The sequence below is a fragment of the Cydia splendana genome, chromosome 5, assembly GCF_910591565.1.
Source record: "Cydia splendana chromosome 5, ilCydSple1.2, whole genome shotgun sequence".
In the NCBI taxonomy this organism is placed as follows: Eukaryota; Metazoa; Arthropoda; class Insecta; order Lepidoptera; family Tortricidae; genus Cydia; species Cydia splendana.
The window spans coordinates 20,402,308-20,423,715 of record NC_085964.1 but is presented as its reverse complement, the minus strand read 5'-3'; the positions used below and the strand labels follow the sequence as shown (position 1 = coordinate 20,423,715).

At 38.6% G+C, this 21,408-nt stretch overlaps 2 protein-coding genes across 3 annotated transcripts in view; both read right to left on the bottom strand.

Moving 5' to 3' along the window:
* Positions 1–21,408, bottom strand: part of LOC134790924 (pseudouridylate synthase RPUSD2-like) — a 636,573-nt gene that overhangs the window by 431,613 nt on the left and 183,552 nt on the right. The gene's annotated exons all lie outside the window — the stretch shown is intronic.
* LOC134790349 (uncharacterized) lies at positions 3,733–5,376 on the bottom strand. The gene has a single exon (XM_063761117.1). The coding sequence runs from the start codon at positions 5,350–5,352 to the stop codon at positions 3,733–3,735; it is 1,620 nt and encodes a 539-aa protein (XP_063617187.1). The 5' UTR covers positions 5,353–5,376.

Genomic DNA, 21,408 nt, shown 5'->3' with positions numbered 1-21,408 from the left:
CAGGAACTACCCTCGTTTTCGGCATTATTGTCAAATAATGGGTTGATGTTATATTTACGTTACGTGATGATACTGTAAAAACATTATTTGTGTCAGTATGTTAGATCCTGCCATCAGGGCCGAGGCTCAAATGGACAACGCTGGTTTACGTCTACACTACACAATCTACACATTGTTATGTTTGTGATTGTTTCCAGCTCCTTGTTTATTTCCGACTAACGATGAAAGAGGGGTAATGATTAAGCAGAATAAACACACAAACTCACAGTATAGTACACTCTGTATCTTTAGGTATTTTAATAAAATTAAACAATATCTACCCTCAAATTGCTCCTTAAGCCAGTTGAGGGTAGAAGAAAACATTACGTTATCAAATAATGACAGTGATGGTCGTTCAGTGACAGATCCAGGCGGTTTTGTATTTGGTTGGTTAACCAATAAATGTTAAACTACCCGAAAATGTACAAATGTACAAATTTAAATAGGTACCTACCTAAATATACAGACTATAATTATGAAATATAAGCGCGGTAGGATACAATTTCTTTTAATTTTTTGTTCGGTTTGAGCTATAAAAAATCGTAGTCAGCGCTGTACGGCACCATAAGTTTTGTGGTCAACGTCATACACCAACCAGTGCGGCTACCTCCAGTTTGACAATTAAATATCCGATAGCGTGTGCGTAACTTACTTTCTACGCATCTCGCTCGCACTTGCATATTAACGCGACCAAGATGTATAGAAAGTAAGTTACGCCGACGTTAGCGAATACCTTTGTCAGTTTGACACTGCTTAGGCAGTCGTGGTAAGGCTACAACTCTACCTGAGTTAAACCAAGAAAAGTCTGCAGCGATTTTGATAGCCCACGCAGTGCAAATGTTATTTGAAACGTCAAACTTCTATGAAATTTTAACGAATAACACTTGCACTGCGTGGGCTATCAAAATCACTGCAGACTTTTCTTGGTCTAACTCTATCGGATTATGTCCGGAGCCGTCCGGCATCAGCTATGTCAGCTGGTAAATTCTGAGCAAGAATATTATTAGGCTCTACAACTCTTCTACAGTTCATCTTTAACAGAGACATTTAAGGGACCCACTACTTATTAACAGTCCGCCGGACGGTATCGGTCTATCAGTTAGAACAAAATTTTGACAGTTCCGAACAACTGACAGGCCGATACCGTCCGGCGGACTGTTAATCAGTGGGCCCCTTTAAAGGGCCCACAGATTACAAGTTCGCCAGACGATATCAGCCGGTCAGTTGTTCGGAGTTGTAAAATTTTCCGTTTAACTGACAGGCCGATATCGTCCGGCGGACTGGTAATCAGTGGCCCCTTTCAAAAAGTACCTTCTGCTCATTTTTTTCAACAACACTCTTCTGAACATTGCAGATTGCTGGGTCGATAATTGAGGTTAGTACATAGCGTTAATACATATTTACTTGTTAGACCAGCAAAGTACGGCGACATGTCATTGTCAGGTGACAATTTTAACAATAGTGAAACAGGGGCCAGATCTCCAGAAAATAAGCCATTATTGTCGACACCAAACAAACACTTCCAGTTTCTCGGTCTGAAATCCAATTATATAATGTCAAAGGGGCGAATTGGAAGCGCTAAGTAGAAATTCTGTAAACGTCTCTTACAGTAACAGGCTTTGGAGACTTCCTGCAGATTTTCTAGACCAATTTGCACGTCCTAGGTATAACTGGCTTACTGGCTCACTATGACAGGTATTGGTTCGAGAAAGTATAGACAGGAAAATATTGGAACTGGATGGTTTTAGCTTAAAGTCGTAAAATAGAAGGAGGGATTTGGCTTTAAATTAAAAAAAAATTGGGCAGGAACATTGATTTTGACATTTGCGGGAGTAATGTTGCGCAAGAATCTGGAATACTGCTGAAATCGACTTCATTACTGCATGAATTGTCAAAAAAGTAATTTAATCGAGAAATGTATACTAAATTTTCCTTTTAGCAATAAAAAGAGTCGGCACACGCCAGAATTTTCCGTTTTACATCATCAACATCATTTCATCCTTTTATCTGCTGACATTTCTCTTCAGATATTAAGATACAAGTATTACGATTCATAACGTGTTCTGCCTCAAGTCAATACGCAAACAAATGTAAATACTTACATTACTTACGTAATCACACACAAAAATATAAACATACATTTACAGATAAGCTAATCCACCCCACACCCGACACTTTACACGGCCTCTATAAACATCCCTTTACAAAAATAATCTCTATTTAAACCCGAATCCCTCCAAATGTCAAGCAACGCCTTTGTTGACAAGGCGTCAGGCGAGATTTGAGGCAGAAACCTCATTAACTTGATTATATTCTACCTCCACGTATTATGAAAATCCGGACCTATTTACATCGCTTGTCAAGTGTTGGACTAAAGGTAACCAGCATAAATTCACTTCGATATCCGTAAAGAACATATCGGATAAAGATCTCACGTAGACTGGTTCACTTTTAGCGAACTCTGGCTTGCGGTCTACACCATTGGAATGACCTGTAGACTCCTCAAAACATAGACGTCCAAGCAACAACCTCCCCTATACCCTTAAAATTAAAGTCGGGAATACCTAAATCAGTTTCCAATGTGTCTAGTTATGAAAAAAGCGGCGTCTTGTTTGGAAGGCAGTGTAATTTATTTTTTAGGGCCCGCTGAAAGAATCCTTTGACTTTGAAGGCGCATAGCGGGTCCGTAATGTTTGTTTTATATCCCATATAATTAATGAGTCTTGAAAGCTGAAAAGCTTGGCTTATAAAGTTTAGGTTTTCAGGAAAGTGTATGGAAGATTAATAAAGAATATCCGCCTGTCAGTTAAACGCAAAATTTGACAGCTCCGAACAACTGACAGGCTGATCTCGTCCGGCGAACTGGTCTGTGGGCCCCTTTATACTTCCATGAACATACATTTTCTCCCAATTAGGTATATTTTAGGTAGCTCTCAAGTTACCCAAATTCAAATCTCTGAGATAAACATTCATTATCCTGAGAAAAAGTGAAAAATAAATCCATCAACAAAAAAATTGTATTACTGCAACTTTATTTACACCAATGCCCGTTTCATTACAATATTTAAGAAATCAGGTTCCGCTAGAGTATCATTAATTGTGTATGCAACATTCAAATATATTTGGTCAATGGTACATTAACCATGTAACATAGTCGCTCTGAACACTCTGGGTCAAGACTTCATAGAGGTTGTTTGCGTTAAGGGTAAGGGTAGGGTATGAACTTGAACTATAAGAAATTGGACACACTGGACAAAAGACCCATGAACTTTAACATTAGGTACACAAATATTTATAAAAACATATTTAACTGTTTAAACACAGCAACATAAACTCCTTAGAACTCTAAACTTTAAAGAATATATCAATAGGGAGTATTACTACAGTGTTCTGCCGCCAGAGTGCAGCACTAATTTGATTAGTAAACCATAGAGTAACTTATACATACTAGGCCTTAAACAGTTTTTTGACAAGTTTTCACTATGACATTGATGCATCAAGGCGGTTTGTTTACAGGTGGCCTACCGCGAATCGCGAAAATCTAAATTTCTTTATCTGCCTCTTTATCGATCGAATAGGCAAGAGTGATAGAGGCAGAAACCGAATTTTCGATTGTTCTGTTTCATGGTAGGCCATGTGATTGGCCTAGTAACGCCCTCTACGCAGAGTTTTGCGTAATATTCCCTATTGTAATCACTGCGTGATGTCCAGAGGACTTGGGTTGAACACATCTGCGAAAGGATTAAAATTGCAGCCATAATAGCACACCTGGATGCTCAAGTGGTCTTTCGCCAACTTCTTTGCAGCAAAATTTAAACGATATTCAAGAACTTCGAAATCATCTGTTTCCATTTCTGCTTCAATGAATAAATTGTATAAATTGGAACACTTTTCCATAAACAATAAGATACTTTTGTTACTTGCTTCGTCTACGACCTCGTCACGTTGGTCGCATATGTGAATATTTTCCAAACTAGAACATTTCGAAAATGAATTGAAGATATTGCTGTAATCAATGTCTCTTAAGTGAAGCCTTAGATTTTTTAGCCTTGTCTCATGCAGGTTGGTAAATAAAGATAGTGTGCAATCTTTGCCAAGGCACAAAGTGTCACGTTTTTGAATGAACACATCGAGAGTGTGCAACTTTTTACATTGTAAAAAAATATGTCCAAAAAAGTCGTCTTTCAAAAAAACATCCCTTACACTTAAAAATGTAATATTCTTAAAGAATCCAAGTTCTATTTTCAGAGTAATGGGCTGGTTCCATTCGGGCAAATAACCTTTTCTACACACATCTGTCAAAGTAACATTTTCTGGGATATTATCAACAAATCCATCGTAAGTATCACACGAGTCTATGCAGTACCAATTGCTCGGTGCTTGAGTTGCATTCATTTTAGTTTTTCTACGCATGCAAACGTAAGTGGGGAAGTAATCGGTTAACTCAAGAAGCAATGCTTCAAAAAAATCATCGTCGAAAACGGTTAAGTTTGCATTCCAGGCTTTAAGAACAATGTTTCCTCTTACTTTGAAATTTACAGATAATGGTGATTGGACACGTACTGCTATATTGGAGTGGTGATTTGGCATAAAAATTTCACTCATTTTGGGAGATACGCAGATACGTATAATGCCATTATAATGCATTATAAATATATATTCTATCTGAGTGTAGTTCAAGTTGGATATTCCTCCTAGCCACTCAGGCGACTGATGGTTTCGTTGAGAAGTTTCGTGACAGTAACGAAAAATATAACTTAGTTTTTCGAAATTAATGTAACTGCTTCCTGCAAAATCGGTAAACGGTTCATATTCCTCACAACTCATACCACGGCAATGGCCGCACCAGTCGGCAAGCGTTATTTTTAAATCCTTGGTCAAAGATATATCTTCCATAAATTTAATTGGAAATTCTAACCTGTGAAACCTCAATAAAATAAAATGGACCTTCTCAAATTTTTGTTTTTTAAATAATTCCGAAATGTTCGTCCAGTCTTTATCTTTATGAGGTCCAAGCCTTCTTAATATGTCTACATTTAAGGATGGCTTGAAAAAATGTGGTTTAAAGAAATTTATACCAATATTTTTTATGCTTTCGCAGCAAATCTTATCCAAATCACATAAGAAAATTTTAGTAAATGTGATGTCCAAGGTTTTAAGGCTAGTGAAACTTTCTTTGTAAGGTCTTAGCTGGTCAGCTGTAAGGTCTTTTATCCCACTTAAATTTAATTCCACAATATTTGCAGACCAATTTTGGAAAACTTCTAGGCCAAGAGTCTTTGCCGTAGCCAATGTACTTCTGGATAAGTCCATCTTACTCACCAAACATGGTTCAAAAAACGGTTTAAGCTCATCTATGCTATACACGTTTATTTTTGACTTCGTATCCAAAAACGAGAATATAATGGTACAAATCTCAGTTGGTAAATTTAATAAATTCATTTTGTAACTTAGTAGGACAACAAATACTTAATTTATTATTCTATGATAATCATTGCCACATTTTATTTTGAGGATTTTGAACGAAGTTGTCAAAATATTATGTTGTGGCAAGTGTCAACTGTAGCAATAATCATAGACTTGACGTGTGAAGTAAATACTCGGAATAAGTGACGTTGAACACTTTCAAAGTGCGTTCTAAAAGCAAGTATTTTATACGGTTAGACAAAGAAAAGTCTGCAGCGATTTTGATAGCCCACGCAGTGCAAGTGTTATTTAATAAGTCATAATTTCATAGCGGTGGTGGCCGAGTGGATATGACGTCGGATTTTCAATCCGGAGGCCGCGGGTACAAATCCTGGCTCGTACCAATGAGTTTTTCGGAACTTATGTAAGAAATATCATTTGATATTTACCACTAGCTTTTCGGTGACGGAAAACATCGTGAGGAAACCTGCATACATCTGCGAAGAAATTCAAAGGCGTATGTGTTTACACTTCATACTTCAAAGTCCCCAATCCGCATTGGGCTAGCGTAGCCCTCTCGCGCATGAGAGGAGGCCTATGCCCAGCAGTGGGCCTTATATAGGCTGAATTATTATTATTAATTTCATAGACGTTTGACGTTTAAAATAACACTTGCACTGCATGGGCTATCAAAATCGCTGCAGACTTTTCTTGGTCTAACTCTACCCCATCGCTGATACACGATTGCGCCCATTTTTATTTTTTATAAATAAAACAGACTCTACAATTTGTAAAATGAACAAACTATGGGTACATTTGCTGTTTAAATTCCAACAGGAACAATATCATGGCATAGAGCATAGCCAACAAAGCATTTTATTATCAAACACGTCCCAGTATTACGAGAGGCTAGTAACGTGAAAAACATAACGTCTCATAGCCGTTTAAACTGTATGAAACTGGGCAAATGTGCCGCGAATTTAAATGCTTCTTAAAGTTAAATGTATAGCTTACTTTTGAAACAAGTTCACTGTAACTTCGTAAAAACGCTACAATATAAGCCAACGTACAAAAAACGTGTTTTCCCTACGTAAAAGTATTCACTCCCTAGTATTTACTAGTTTTCCGAAACGCAATAGTTTTAATTGAGATTTTCAATCCAAAATAGTTTTTTCAAAATGCATCAGTGAAAAAAGTTTTACTTAACTGATTATTCAAAATTAATTTCAGTTAAAAGTAGTTATGACTAGTTAAACGCGTTTTCACTAGCTAAAACTAGTTTTCACAATATTCTGCCCGAGTCAAAAAACAGGTGCGACGACGAGCGAAACGAGTAGGATCGTGTGAGGTTGATCGTGACATTCCTGACCAAGCAGAGACTACTGCGAGATTCAATTTTATGACATTTTTGAAAGAATGCGCTATAGGTATATAAATAAACCTTCACATATGATCAGAGATCGGACAGATTGGCGTCATTGCTCGCGATAATGTGGACACAACTCCAAATTTGATTAAATAATTAATCATTTAATTTATTTTTTACCTGAGATTTAATTTTGTTCCCTAGTGAATAAACAGCTCTTACTCTCACTTAAATTTCTGATAGAAAAAATGAGTACCTACAGAAAATTTGGAAAACATAGTGATTATTTTCTTGAATAAATTTACATTATAACAAATCTTTGTGTTATTTATTGATTAGGAATCAAAATTAAACCTCAGGTTAAAAAATTAATTAATTGATTTATTATTTAATCAATTTTGGAGTCATGTCCACATTATTGCGAGCAATGACGCAAATTTGTCCGATCTCTGCATATGATAGCAACTTAGCAACTCTTTCGAACCGAAAATCAGCTGTTATAAGTAAAGTGCACTTTCTGTAGCCTCAGTTTTCTGCGCGCCTAGAATAATATTTCCCGGAGCCACGGAATCCAGAGCTAGCGGACCGGAAACGTGTTGCCAAGTCGGATGCGACGACAAACAACTTCCGGTGCCCGAGTACACATACTTAGCTGCCGGTGGTCAAAAATGGAACTAATTTCCTGTCCTACTATGTTTGATACATTTACAGTAGGTATAGTAAAGTATCACTACACCTTATAAAACAAAGTCCCCCCCCCCCGCATCTGTCTGTTTGTATGTATGTAGGTATGTTCGCGATAAATTCAAAAAGTACGAAACGGATTTTCATGCGGTTTTCACTTATCAATAGAGTAACGGCTCGATTCGGAAAATGAATTAGATTTCTACTAGACTTGAACAAGTTACGATACGGATAATTTAAAGATATTTGTAAGATAGATATGTCAAATTTGACGTTTCCGCGATTCTGGAGGTCCTCTTGAACGATTTCGACAAGTTATGACTTAGATATCCAAGTCACATCTAGTCGATATCAAATGTAGATCTAGTTGATCTCTAAATCGTCTCAAGATCTTGTGATTATCTCGAAATCCGAATAGGCCTGTAATTCTTTAGGAAGGTTTAGGTGTATAGTGTATAATTTGTTAAGGTTTTGTGTAACCCGTGCGAAGCCGGAGCGGGTCGCTAGTATATTTTAATGTGAGTGACCATTTATGTATACATTTGCCCTAAAAGTCCCACAGTAACACGGCAGGCCAGTGCCCCGACGGCCGACATCAAAGATCGTGATTCGCACGCTCCGAAATAAATCTTTGAGACAAACCGGCGCGCGCGCAACGGGGACATTGTGACATGACAGCGGGCGGGCGACAACGTGATAAGCGAAGCGGAAAATAGTACATTGTGCAATATGGGGCGTAAGTTAAATATTGCAAACGAGAGTAAGTTAAATCGTGACGGCTTGCCGGAGCGATTTATAGACTCGAGTTTGCAATATTATTACGCCCCGAGTTACACACAATGTTTTTCATCACACTTGCGATACAAAAATTAAGTATAAAGACAAAAAACTGTTAATTGTGGCACTAGAAACTTCATAACTCCCTAGGGAAAATGCTTTTTCTATAACTCCCGCTAAACCTGCGTGCAATTCCACATTTACTGAGCGAGTGTGATGAAAATAAGCTTTAACTGCCCGATTCGAACCTTAAGATACGTCAATTAATCGTTCTAGAAACGATATGTGGATTAGATGCGTCAGTGTCAAAAGTGACGTTTTTGTTTGAAGAAACATCACATTTGACAATGACATATCTAATCCATATCGTTTATAGATCTATTAACAGATGATGACGTATCTTAAAGTTCGAATCGGGCCGATAGACAATTTAGCTTACTATTTGGATGTCGGAGTATTTCGGTCTGTGTAAGATTGTCCATAATATTTAGGATAGAGATAATAAATATACTAATTTGTAAAAAAAGGCTTTCATATTTATAAATTGACACCTCGTTACTACGAATTTAGTTTGAAATAGATCTTCGTAACAAACCGGCGGCGGCGCGTGCGCGGGGATATTGTGACATGACAGCGGACAGGCGACAAGGTGGCAAGCGGAGCGATAATTGTTTTCATATTTTTGCGATAATATTTGCAACATGTTTTTCGATTTCGTTAAGGAAGAATATTTTGTTAAGAAAAACGTGACCAAAACAAAGGTATTTTTCGTCGACTCGACGTCGGACTTTTCGTCGGGTAGGACTCTGTACTAACATTTTGCTACGACATCAGTGTGGCTACCACCAGTTTGGCACTGACATAAACTCTATCGAGAACGTAACTTGCTTTTTATGCAACTCGCTCGTACTGTCACCTGCGATAATATGTTACTCTTCGAAGGCCGCAAAAATATGTGACGCGCTCCTATCGCTCTACAAATAAGATCGTGTCAGATATTTTTGCTGCCTTCGATGTGTAACATACTATTGAAGGTGATTGTACTCGCATATTAGTGCGAAAGTAAATTACGTAGACGTTAGCGTATATGTCAGTTTTGACACTGTCAGTGACTCATGGTACGCGTACAGTTCTGTTATCCGCAAAGTACAAAACAAATTCGCGATAGACCCGCTAAACGTTATGATTTATTAAAATAAAATGTTTTATTTATGAACATATTTTACGTAACATACTTTATTCAAATAATAGCTAAACGTTCATATTGGATTCCGTGTACATATTAAAATTATAGGTCAAGTTCCAAAACTAACCTTCAATTATATACGTAGTTTAGTGAAAAGGATCCATCCTCCAAAATTTGCCATTTAAATGAATTACTTTTTTTGACAGAAAGTTCAAATACTATTGATAGATTTTCTTTGGATTGGATCCTATTTCCTAAATTACGTCCAATTGGAAGTTTTGCCCTCCATATAAAAATCGCTTTTACCCTACCAATGAGTCCACTGCCTAAGTTTATTCCCATACATTTGGCAACGGCCAATAGACTAAATGCGGAACTATTCTACATCCAGATAAATGGTATTTCGCTGCACTGTTGCTTTGCACAAAGCGAGAATTTTCGAATCTCGAATAAGCCGGCGGTTCCGAGAATTTCGGTTACGTCTATGAATTTCATTAGGTAAAACTGTAAGATCCCGTCGTTGTCGTTATCGGACGTTTCAGTTACCTATACAAAAATACTTTAGTTGATTTCGCGTTTGAGGCTTAGCCGGTGTGAGGTGACGCTGACACCTCCACTGACTCGCTGCCGCTTAGGTTGAATCAGCAGAGTCATGCGAGCTTTCAGGGCTATTTGCCTCAACTTCGCCTCCCCCCTATATTCTCCTCTTCCTAGTCCTTGCTGCAGGATCTGCTGGCTGGAGTTGCCCCTAGTTATCAGTATCAGTTTCAGTTACCTATACAAAATTACTTTAGTAAATGTACCATCACAGAACCCCTAGGGTAAATTTCGTTCGATAGCGTGACGTGAGGTGACGTACGCGTTTTAGTCTCATTTTGTATGGGATTTTGAACAGCGCGCCAAGCGGGACTTGAAAATTCATGCACAGATGCCGACCTACTTATTACGAATATACGACTATACGTAATACTAAACGATATTGCTTCTTTGATCAATTCTATGTTTGTATTTAGTCTGGGCAATCATGTTCTTGAAATAAGAATGCAAACATTTGGTTTAAACAAATAAATAGGTACAGCAGCGTTCACAAAAACATTTCAAAGTGAACCTTAATGCACTTTGGAAAGGCACCAGGAAAAGTCGTCGTTGGATTTCGTTCTAACTTGCGCGTCTTGGTGATTATTTGTTTATACTGGTATAAATGTACATACACAAACGAAGAAAGTGGTCCAAAGATGTAGTCAAAGCGAATTCACAACAGTATTTTTTGCAACAACAACAACAGAGCGGCAGTTGATATACACGAGCTTCATTAAACATCATCCTCAACCAACTTAGGTAATGAAATAGGGGTTGCTGCATGTAATTAGATAAATGATTGATGTTCCAGTCTGGCTTCTGCGTTAAGGCTTTCGGGACATCAGCCTGACGGTCTTTCTACCGCGTTTCAGTAGGAGGAAAATATTTTTATTTACAATAGCATATACAATATCATCAGAAAAAGATCCAATTGGCCGTTCCTCGCCCCGCCAACGGAGCGGCAGAGATATCCGATAGAAACGGAAAAGTGCGATGATTTCTGTACTTTCTAGTTTCGGTCACTTATCTTTGAACAATTGAAACTTAGGCCTCCAGCAACACGAGATTTCGGGCAAATGGCAAAATTCTTTTAAATTGTACCACAAGAAAACCACAGTAAGACCCGTGAGACTAAGATTTGTGGACGAAAAACTTTGTCCATTAAGAGCCGCTGCCCATCACCCTCACTGTACATTCTTTAAAACTTAGAGGGTTAAATCTTTAGGGCCTTTTAATCCTGACGATAAGAGGGAGAGATTCTGTAGAAAGGTTATCTTTATGGAGGACTCTTATACCTGTAAATGTTTAGAAAATTCGCTTTTATACGGGACAACGGTAGACAATTTTATGGAATGCTTGTAAAAGTAGCTAATTTTTGCCGGTTAAACAGCCGTTTAAAATATTTTCAATCATGGCTGATTGCTGAATGGGTCTGTCTGTGCCTTCGATGCCTAACCTATCAAAAATATCAATATGGCGGACGAATGTTTGAAAAGTCACCATATTTAAGAATTATTTCGCTTAATTTTTTTTTTCGCAACCGCAATGAAAAACATTGGGTGACTGCGCTGCGGGGGTAAGAATATTGCAAAATCGGGTCTTTAATTCAATGCATTTTCTTTTCGATAATTCCTTTTCGATTCGAACAACAATTTGTACTGGGCGAGCAAAATCGATAAATCCAACAATTACATGAGATTAAAATATAATAATTGTGTTTAAATGTAATTAAACGTATGATATGTAAAAAAAATATAACATGTGAAATGTAACACCTTCTTTTTGTAAATTTGATGTCCCCGACCTCTTTTTACAACAAAAAACCGAGCAATCAGGCATTTTTTCTGCAGCTGTGTTCACGCGCGCGTCTGGACTCGGTCTAGTGAAAAATCCGAGCGCAACTAGTTTTATTAGCCGCGCTAGATCAGTTGATCTTGTACCTAGGCAGAGGGGAAATAGTGCGCATGCTGCCTCCCTTCCGTGTTGCTCGAAGGTTTGTGTATATGTATGTTCGCGATAAACTCAAAAACTATACTTGAGGAAAGTTTAGGTGTATAATTTGTTCAGGTTTTGTGTAATCCGTGCGAAGCCGGGGCGGGTCGCTAGTAATGAAATATAAAAATATATACACAACATTGGGTGAATCATATAAAATCTCGGGAAATATCATAACCAGATTAAATATTAAGTTGCATAACCAGATTTTAATTTCCAAGTCCCATTTTACCTTCTTTCTGACCTCCATTGAGTCTATATTCCGCCTGAACACTTGTGACTGACTTTCAATAAGTACCTACCTACATTACGTCATATGTCTGTACAAGTACTAACCTACACCTATGTATGTCACCACCCAAACAGAGGATGTTTACAAATAGATCGATCGAAACAACGCAAACTAATAACTCGCTCCAACTAAGTTGAAATTTCCAAAATGACGTAACCGACATGCTTTTCCGACGTCTTGTGCCCTTTTTCTTGACGTGAACCGTACGTCCCTTTGACGTGCGAAGTTAAATATAACGTTCAATACAAGTTCGAAGGCCTCCGTCCTTTTGCCGCAGCTTAACACATTCAACACCAAGAACCCGACTGTCGGGTACACTGTTCGTAGCGACTACGCGCTACATACGACGAAACCGTGGCTACGCGCTACGAGCGTAACCCGTAGCACTTAGTGGTATTGAATGTGTTAAACTTCGTTTTTTAGCATTAGAAAATAGGTAAACAATCTTGACGTGTCTTTTTATTGAAAAACACTTTTGAAAAATAAGTCACGGCAAATATGTAACAATTATGAATCATATACGATTATTTACATTATTTTGCTTTCATAAGTAATAAGTACTGATTTTAAAAAGCGTTTTTCAATTAAAAGACACGTCAAGATCGCGTAGTCTTTTCCTAATGCTAAAAAACGAACTATAGAACAGCCTTATTATTTTAAAAATAAAACTCTTTTTAATAAGTTATATTTTTGAAGTGAAAACTTCTTTAGCGACGCTGTGCACTTTTTGTGATGGGGAAAAAATGTTAAACTCGCGAGAGGTCACGTGACCTGATCGAAAAACTGTTACAATGTCATTGAGTTTTCACTTCTGCTGGCACTCCCGGAGTGCAACCCGTTGTTTTTTTTTTAATAATGACGGTTAAGAGTAAATTAACGTTTGCAGGCGTAAATTTGATACGATTTCTGCGTTTATTATTTAAGTATAATAAATATATTTTTATAAAGGTCTATTTTAAGAAAAACGTTAATGACTTTAATAATTTACACATACCATTTGTTGCAACGTCTGTAGAAGCGATGGGTACCTATATGGCAGCCTTCTAAGAGCACTATTTAATCGTAGTGAATTTCATGTAGAATATATTATTTTAAATGTTGTTATTTTGTTGACAAGTTTTAATTTGATTTGGAAAGCATATGCCAGCATAATTAAATATCAAACACGAAACTTACCATTTTTACATCTATTGCAGTTCCAGAACTATTTAATAAACACCACATGCAATGTTGCGAATACTTGTGCACATTTGTGTAGGCAAAGTTGTGACAGACGCGAAAACAATTGCTAGTATACTCGAGTTACGATATAAATCTTTAGTTAGCTCTACTCCCGTTATGTAAGCTGTATCATAGAGAAAATAATACATAGAGTGTTCATTCCATACATCAGTTTTAGTTCGACCAAAACCACTTTTATTTTCGCAGTCGACATCTAGCATCGAGTAGCGGAATTAATAATACTGCTACTTAACAATAGATGTTGCAACGACGGAAAAGTCTAATGCTCAACAAATTTCAGCTAATATTATAACCAGATTAACCGGAAATCTATATACAACTGCTTCTGCTTTTAATATTAGTTGTAAATTGTTGTTCAATACAACTTTCGTGAGTCGCGACACTAGAGAATTCTAGTATCAAGTAGCGGTACTGATAACTCTCCTACTCGATGCTAGATGTCAACTGCGAAAATAACAGTCGTTTTGGTACCAAAACTGATGTATGGAGTTAGCACTCTATTCTTACTATATTTCTCTATGACTGTATTTTGTTATCCCGTGTAACTTTGGATATCTTGATGTGTAATTAACGTGGTACCATTAATTATCGGGGTGTGACGTGTAACGTAAAGGAAAAACGTGGGGGGAAAAATTGTGTGACGCGTGAACTAATCGTGACAAATGGTACCAATGTGTTAGTAATGTTGTTGGTGTGTTAAAGTCAGCCAGTACGAATTACATACGTATTAGGGCCACCCCACATCTAGCGTCTTTCGAGCGTCGGCGTCTCGTCGGCGTCTACAACTCTATGGCCCTGCTCGACGCAACGTCGACGCAACGTCGACGCAACGTCGACGCAACGTCGACGCAACTGCGCAGCGACGTCATTTTCCATAGCGCTGACCGACGCCGACGCCCGAAAGACGCCAGATGTGGGGTGGCCATAAGCTTGCAAATACTTCCATTTCTTACGCTTTACCTTCTGGTAAAGCTTCCGTAGCGTAGTTGGTTAAGAGCGACCGGTGTTCCGAAAGGCCGCCAGTTTGAGCCATGTCGGAAGGGGTGAATTTTTTATTTTATTTTAATATAAGAATTTGTAGTATCACTGGCAAAAGTATCTGCTTGATGAAAAATAGTCTCAAACTACGTTAAAAAAATTGCCAAATTTTGTTTTCATTTATTTTATTAATTAAGGTTTAGGAATTAGATGCAATAATTCCTAAATAGAATAGTTGGTAGCAACAGTTATTACATCTAATCCATTTACACAATATAAAACCAATAGAAGGAAACATTCAGTGACGCATAACTAATTAGTAATTACAGATAAACACGGCATTCAAAAGAAAAACAGTAAACTTAAAGTAAAAGTTAATGGCTAAACAACAAAACTATGACAGGCCTATTCGGATTTCGAGATAATCACAAGATCTTGAGACGATTTAGAGATCAACTAGATCTACATTAGATATTGACTAGATGTGACTTGGATATCTAAGTCATAACTTGTCGAAATCGTTCAAGAGGACCTCCAGAATCGCGGAAACGTCAAATTTGACATATCTATCTTACAAATATCTTTAAATTATCCGTATCGTAACTTGTTGTAGTCTAGTAGAAATCTAATTCATTTTCCGAATCGAGCCGTGATTGTAATAACAAATTATGAAAACTGGTCACATTATGTATATTGTATGAAATGTGTGGGTCGCGTCGCCCGTCATATTTGGGTGCACGTGCCAAGTTGCAGTGACACTGCACAGTTGCACACTGCAAGCCGATAAAAGATGCATCGCCAGCCATTCCGAGATTGCTTTATGTTTTTGTATGAGCAATTCACAGTGTCCGTTGTTTTGTCCCGTGTATAGTAGGTTAGAAAAAGGCGAAGGGAACGTAATATAAATGACTGGAAAAACTCCAAACACAATTAGGTTTCGTTGTTATGGTCACCTTCAATTAGTTCCTATGGTCACCTCCTGTCTCCGTCATCAGATGGTACCATAATATTTGCAGAATCACCCGACTTACATATGTACTAGGTATGTAAATATCGAACCTGCTCACAAAATTTCATTGGCAATGTTTGAAAAAACGCGACATATAGGGGACAGCCGGACAGACAAACGAAAGCATTTTGCACTCAAACTTAAACGGATACCTTCGCTTTGCTCGGTCAATGAATGTACGCCAAAGTGTTTGTTCCCACAATCATGTTACATTCAGGTAACAAGTGACAAAATTGACACGTTACACGTATCATCATCGGTATCGATCGGTTCAGTAATAGGCAACTTTGATGTTGGAAGTTTGTAATCAGTAAACCGTCACTTTTAACCCTTAAATGCATGCTTTTTTTCTTGTTGCCCGAAATTAATATATGTATCACATAATTGTTTGCCGATTCTAGGAAAAATGGTAAAAAAAATATAACCTCGATTTTCACTGCGAAATCAGTGTTAGAAGTTGAATTGGCTAAATCATATTTATGTAAATATGTAATTTTCAGTAATAGACATATGAAATTATTTACTACCATTAGAAAACTACACTATTTGTGATATACCTATGATGAAGTTTTTAAATATAAAATAATTACAAACCCCGAAAACACCGTTCAAAATCACATACAAAAAATTATCAATTTCTGGATTTTTCCAAGCTTTCCGACTTTTCGTCTTAAAACGAATGTAATTTTTATAAATTAAAAATATTGCGTAAATTTAACCCTTAAACCATCACCCTACTACTTGACTTTTGGTACAAAGGTGCGTTCAAGAACGTAAGCCTTTTTTTTAAGTCTGTGAGCTGTCTAATGCTTTGTAGACATTTGGCAACACTATGCATTTAAGGGTTAATTCGCGTCGTGTTCCTCATTGCTGAGGGTCGTGAAGTCCCCGTGGAATCACCTTCTCTTTGACGGTGTCCCGCCATCTGTGATTTTTTTGGCACCGTGAAGCGCGACAGTTGGGTGTCCAGGGTAGAACGGACTTGATCTGCCCACCTTGTTAGGCTACGGCCTCTAGGTCGTTTGCCATCAACCTTGCCAGTCAATATGAGTTGTTCTTTTCTTGATATGTGGCCGAAAAACTCCAGTATCCTGCGTAGACATACGGTTGAGAGTCTGGTTTTGATGTTGAGATCGCGTAAGGTCGACTTTTTCGTGCGAAAAGCAGCCCAAGGTATCTGCAGCATCGTCCTCGCGCTTTCGGTCCGCCTTTTTCAAGGTCCAAGTCTCAGCTGCGTAGTTGAAAATTAAGTGTCATTTTGTATGGGATTTCGAGTTTCCATAATGTCGAAACCGAACCAAACGTCGTTGTCGAACCTGAACCCGAAAGGTTACAATAGTTTGCCATTGTCGAAACCACATGTATGGGCCAAAAACCACAGCGCGTCTCGGCCTGCATACCGATCTGGTACACGCACCTCTGCCAGCACTCCAGGATTGCACAACTTGCCTCGTACCAACTTAAATATATATGAACCTAGCCCCAGTTTCCTTCTAACTTCAAGTTTATAAAATTATTTTATTAGTATATTCTCACATTCATCGCTAATACCTTTCGCGTCACATCATTTTAATCCCACACATCACATGCCATTCTTCTAATTACCTTTAACACTAAATACCCCACAATAATTAAGTGTTTCATAAATTCAATTATTAAACAACAAATCCTATTACGCAACTGTTAGCAAACAAATAAAAACAAAGTTGAGCGCTACGAAATTCATTAGTCGTAGACGTGCTACGCCGTAGAGGTCGTAGACCCCAGACGTAAGCCTACGAGACGTATGAGGCGTTAATTCAATGAACTCCGTACGATAAAATCGAATCTGCTTAAGTACTTGTAGCAGTTTGTACCTTATTAATAGTGTTTAAGGTTCAAATTTGTTTAGACATGCTAGGGGCAGAAACATGAAAACATAATAGCGACGTCTATATTTTCATATAAGTGAGACGATGTATAACATGGTTGTGCATTTGATATTTTAATATCTAGAGCTTAATAAATATTCCTTTTTGCAGTGCAGGTGTATGCAAACGTACCTAATATGATGCCTGCGAGATATTGGTGCGTCAGAGAGGGGCCTACTGATTAACAGTCCGCCGGACGGTATCGGCCTGTCAGTTGTTCGGAACTGTCAAAATTTTGTTCTAACTGACAGGCGAGACCCTTAAATGCATAGTGTTGCCAAATGTCTACAAAGCATTAGACAGAACACAGATTTAAAAAAAAGGCTTACGTTCTTGAACGCACCTTTGTACCAAAAGTCAAGTAGTAGGGTGATGGTTTAAGGGTTAAATTTACGCAATATTTTTAATTTATAAAAATTACATTCGTTTTAAGACGAAAAGTCGGAAAGCTTGGAAAAATCCAGAAATTGATAATTTTTTGTATGTGGTTTTGAACGGTGTTTTCGGGGTTTGTAATTATTTTATATTTAAAAACTTCATCATAGGTATATCACAAATAGTGTAGTTTTCTAATGGTAGTAAATAATTTCATATGTCTATTACTGAAAATTACATATTTACATAAATATGATTTAGCCAATTCAACTTCTAACACTGATTTCGCAGTGAAAATCGAGGTTATATTTTTTTTACCATTTTTCCTAGAATCGGCAAACAATTATGTGATACATATATTAATTTCGGGCAACAAGAAAAAAAGCATGCATTTAAGGGTTAAAAGTGACGGTTTACTGATTACAAACTTCCAACGTCAAAGTTGCCTATTACTGAACCGATCGATACCGATGATGATACGTGTAACGTGTCAATTTTGTCACTTGTTACCTGAATGTAACATGATTGTGGGAACAAACACTTTGGCGTGCAACCGTGCATTCATTGCCCGAGCAAAGCGAAGGTATCGATCACATTTACTATTAATTTTAAATGTAATTTTTGAGTTTTGTTTTTATACTATTTTAAATTTCGATCTCAATATTATTTAGACATGTAAATCGGCTTTGTTTTTAATATTAATTGTAATTTTAATATACCAGGCGCCAGCGTACATGTTAATCAGTGGGCCCCTTTAAACATTAGGAGGATGACACATGTTAAATGTTACAACAAAATCTAAATTAAATAGATAGAAAATGTGATATATATAGTTTGTCAGAGGACTGCCTCATTTCAATCATAGACAGAGAGAATCATACTATCTTTGTCTTACACTAGTACTAGCACCCAAAAGAAAAGGATGAATATAGTTTTCCTGGTTCGTACTGACTGACAAATTGGTTTGACCAACTATATCACAATATATTGGACACTAAAAATAAGGAAATTATAAAAAATAGAAGACCTCAATGATTCAAAGTTCAAGTTTTTTAAATAATGGTACCTTTCGATTCCTTACATATTCACCTACAAAATCGCAATATTTTTGTTTTCGGCCAAGACGGCTTCAACTTGATCGTGACGTCACGATCGCGTTCTATTTAGTAGGAGCGGTTTGTGCGTTGTGTGTCACTTTCACTGTCGTTTCTCAATTTTGTATTGCGTTAATGCAATGATTCTCATATAGACTTTTCATCGTCAAATCAAACCGGTTCAACTGATATCAATAGAAAAACTTGTCATCTAGCTCAGGGGTCGGCAAACGGCGGCTCGCGAACCGCATGCGACTCTTTGGAGATACGATTGCGGCTCTTTATGTCACCCAAAAAACTCACACTCGGCTCTTTGAGATTTCTAATATTGGCGATTTCTACTCCGGCTGGCTCTTTTTCCCAACAGGTTGCCGACCCCTGCTAGCCTACCGATAATTTGGTATAACAATTACAAATGTCTTTTTAGGGTTCCGTACCCAAAGGGTAAGAGCGGGACCCTATTACTAAGACTTCGCTGTCTGTCTGTATGTCTGTCTGTCTGCCTGTCTGTCCGTCTGTCTGTCTGTCTGTCTGTTTGTCTGTCCATTTGTCCGTCTGCCTGTCTGTCACCAGGCTGTATCTCATTAACCGTGATAACAAGGCAGTTGAAATTTTCACAGATGATGTATTTCTGTTGCCGCTATAACAACGAATACTAAAATCAGAATAAAATATTTAAGTGGGGCTCCCATACAACAACCGTGATTTTTACACGACTGCCCAAACAAAAAGAGTGAGTTTCTTTATTCCACCTTAACTTCTGAATGCCTTAACCGATTTAGACGTATGATACATCATTAGTATCTTTACGTCATCCCGGGTAACATAGGCTATGTGACGTCATTATAAAAACAATATGGCGGACTTAATACGCCATATTACGCAACCTTTAGAAAAAAATATCGTGCAAACTTATCGAGTAGGGTATCAAAATGAAGGGCTTTGAAAGCCGATTGATAATATATATGCAACAAGTGGATTTAAGTCTCATTTTGAGAAAGTAAGAATTGAGAAAATATGTTAAGAGAAGCTAATCTCATAAAACCAAATATTATTATTGAATGGGATATAGGTACTTATTAAAATAAAAGGAAGGGGTTTATCCGCTGATCATAAAAAAATATAATTATATTTAGGTGGTACATACTACTCATAGTTTTTAAAACATGTTCGTAATTGCGTTTATGGAATCGAAAAGTTTAAAATATAAATTCTATTTATTAATCGATACGATGCAGAGTCCGTCTAAGCTAACTCTGCACCGAATTTGGCAGAACAAATCGTGAAAGTATCATTATAACCATATGGTTTGATTTAATTTTAACATGTATGATGGTGTCGACATTTTTTTAAGGCCGAAGGGTGAGCTCCACGTAGGGCCTAAGGCTCAGAGCGTAAGGAAGATGTGCGCTTCCTGCAACTTGTCCAAGTATATGCACTCGGTCTAAAGCCCCCACACTAAAAGGGTCAGGCGTAGCCCGATGTACGTGACACGCTATACGCTTACCAAAGCCGGGCGCCTTGGGCGACCTCATACTCAAAGCGTCGGCCGTAGCCCGACGTACGTGGCGCGTTGTACGCGTTCCAAAGCCGAGCGCGTTCGGCGCCCTCATACTAAAAGAGTCGGGCGTAGCCCGACGTACATACGTGGCACACTGCGCGCGGTCCAAAGCCAGGCAACTTCTACTTTCTCATACTAAAAGTGTCGGGCGTAGTCCGACGTACGTGACACGCTGTACGCATACCAAAGCCAGGCGCCGAGGCGCCCTCACACTTAAAGGTTCTGGCGTAGCCCGATGTACGTGGCGCGCTGCAAGTGGTCCATAGCCAGGCGCCTTCGACTCTCTCATATTAAAAGTATCGGGCGTAGCGTGACACGCTGTATGATTACCAAAGCCGGCCTCATACTCAAAGCGTCGGGCGTAGCCCGATGTACGTGGCGCGCTGTACGCGTTCCAAAGCCAGTCGCCTTCAACATTCTCATACTAAAAGTGTCGGGCGTAGCCCGACGTACGTGACACGCTGTACGCTTACCAAAGCCGGGCGCCTTTGGCGCCCTCTTATTCAAAGCGTCGGGCGTGTACGAGGCGCGTTGTACGCGTTCTAAAGCCGGGCGCCTTCGGCGCCCTTTTAGTAAAAGAGTCGGATGTAGCCCGACGTACGTGGCGCGCTGCACTCGTTCCAAAGCCAGGCGCCTTCGACTCGCTCATACTAAGTGTCGGGCGTAGCCCGACGTGCGTGACACGCTGTACGCTTACCAATGCCGGGCGCCTTCGGCGCCCTCTTACTCAAAGCGTCGGGCGTGTACGAGGCGCGTTGTACGCGTTCTAAAGCCGGGCGCCTTCGGCGCCCTAATAGTAATAGAGTCGGATGTAGCCCGACGTACGTGGCGCGCTGCACTCGGTCCAAAGCCAGGCGCCTTCGACTCTCTCATATTCAGTGTCGGGCGTAGGCCCACGTACGTGACACGCTGTAC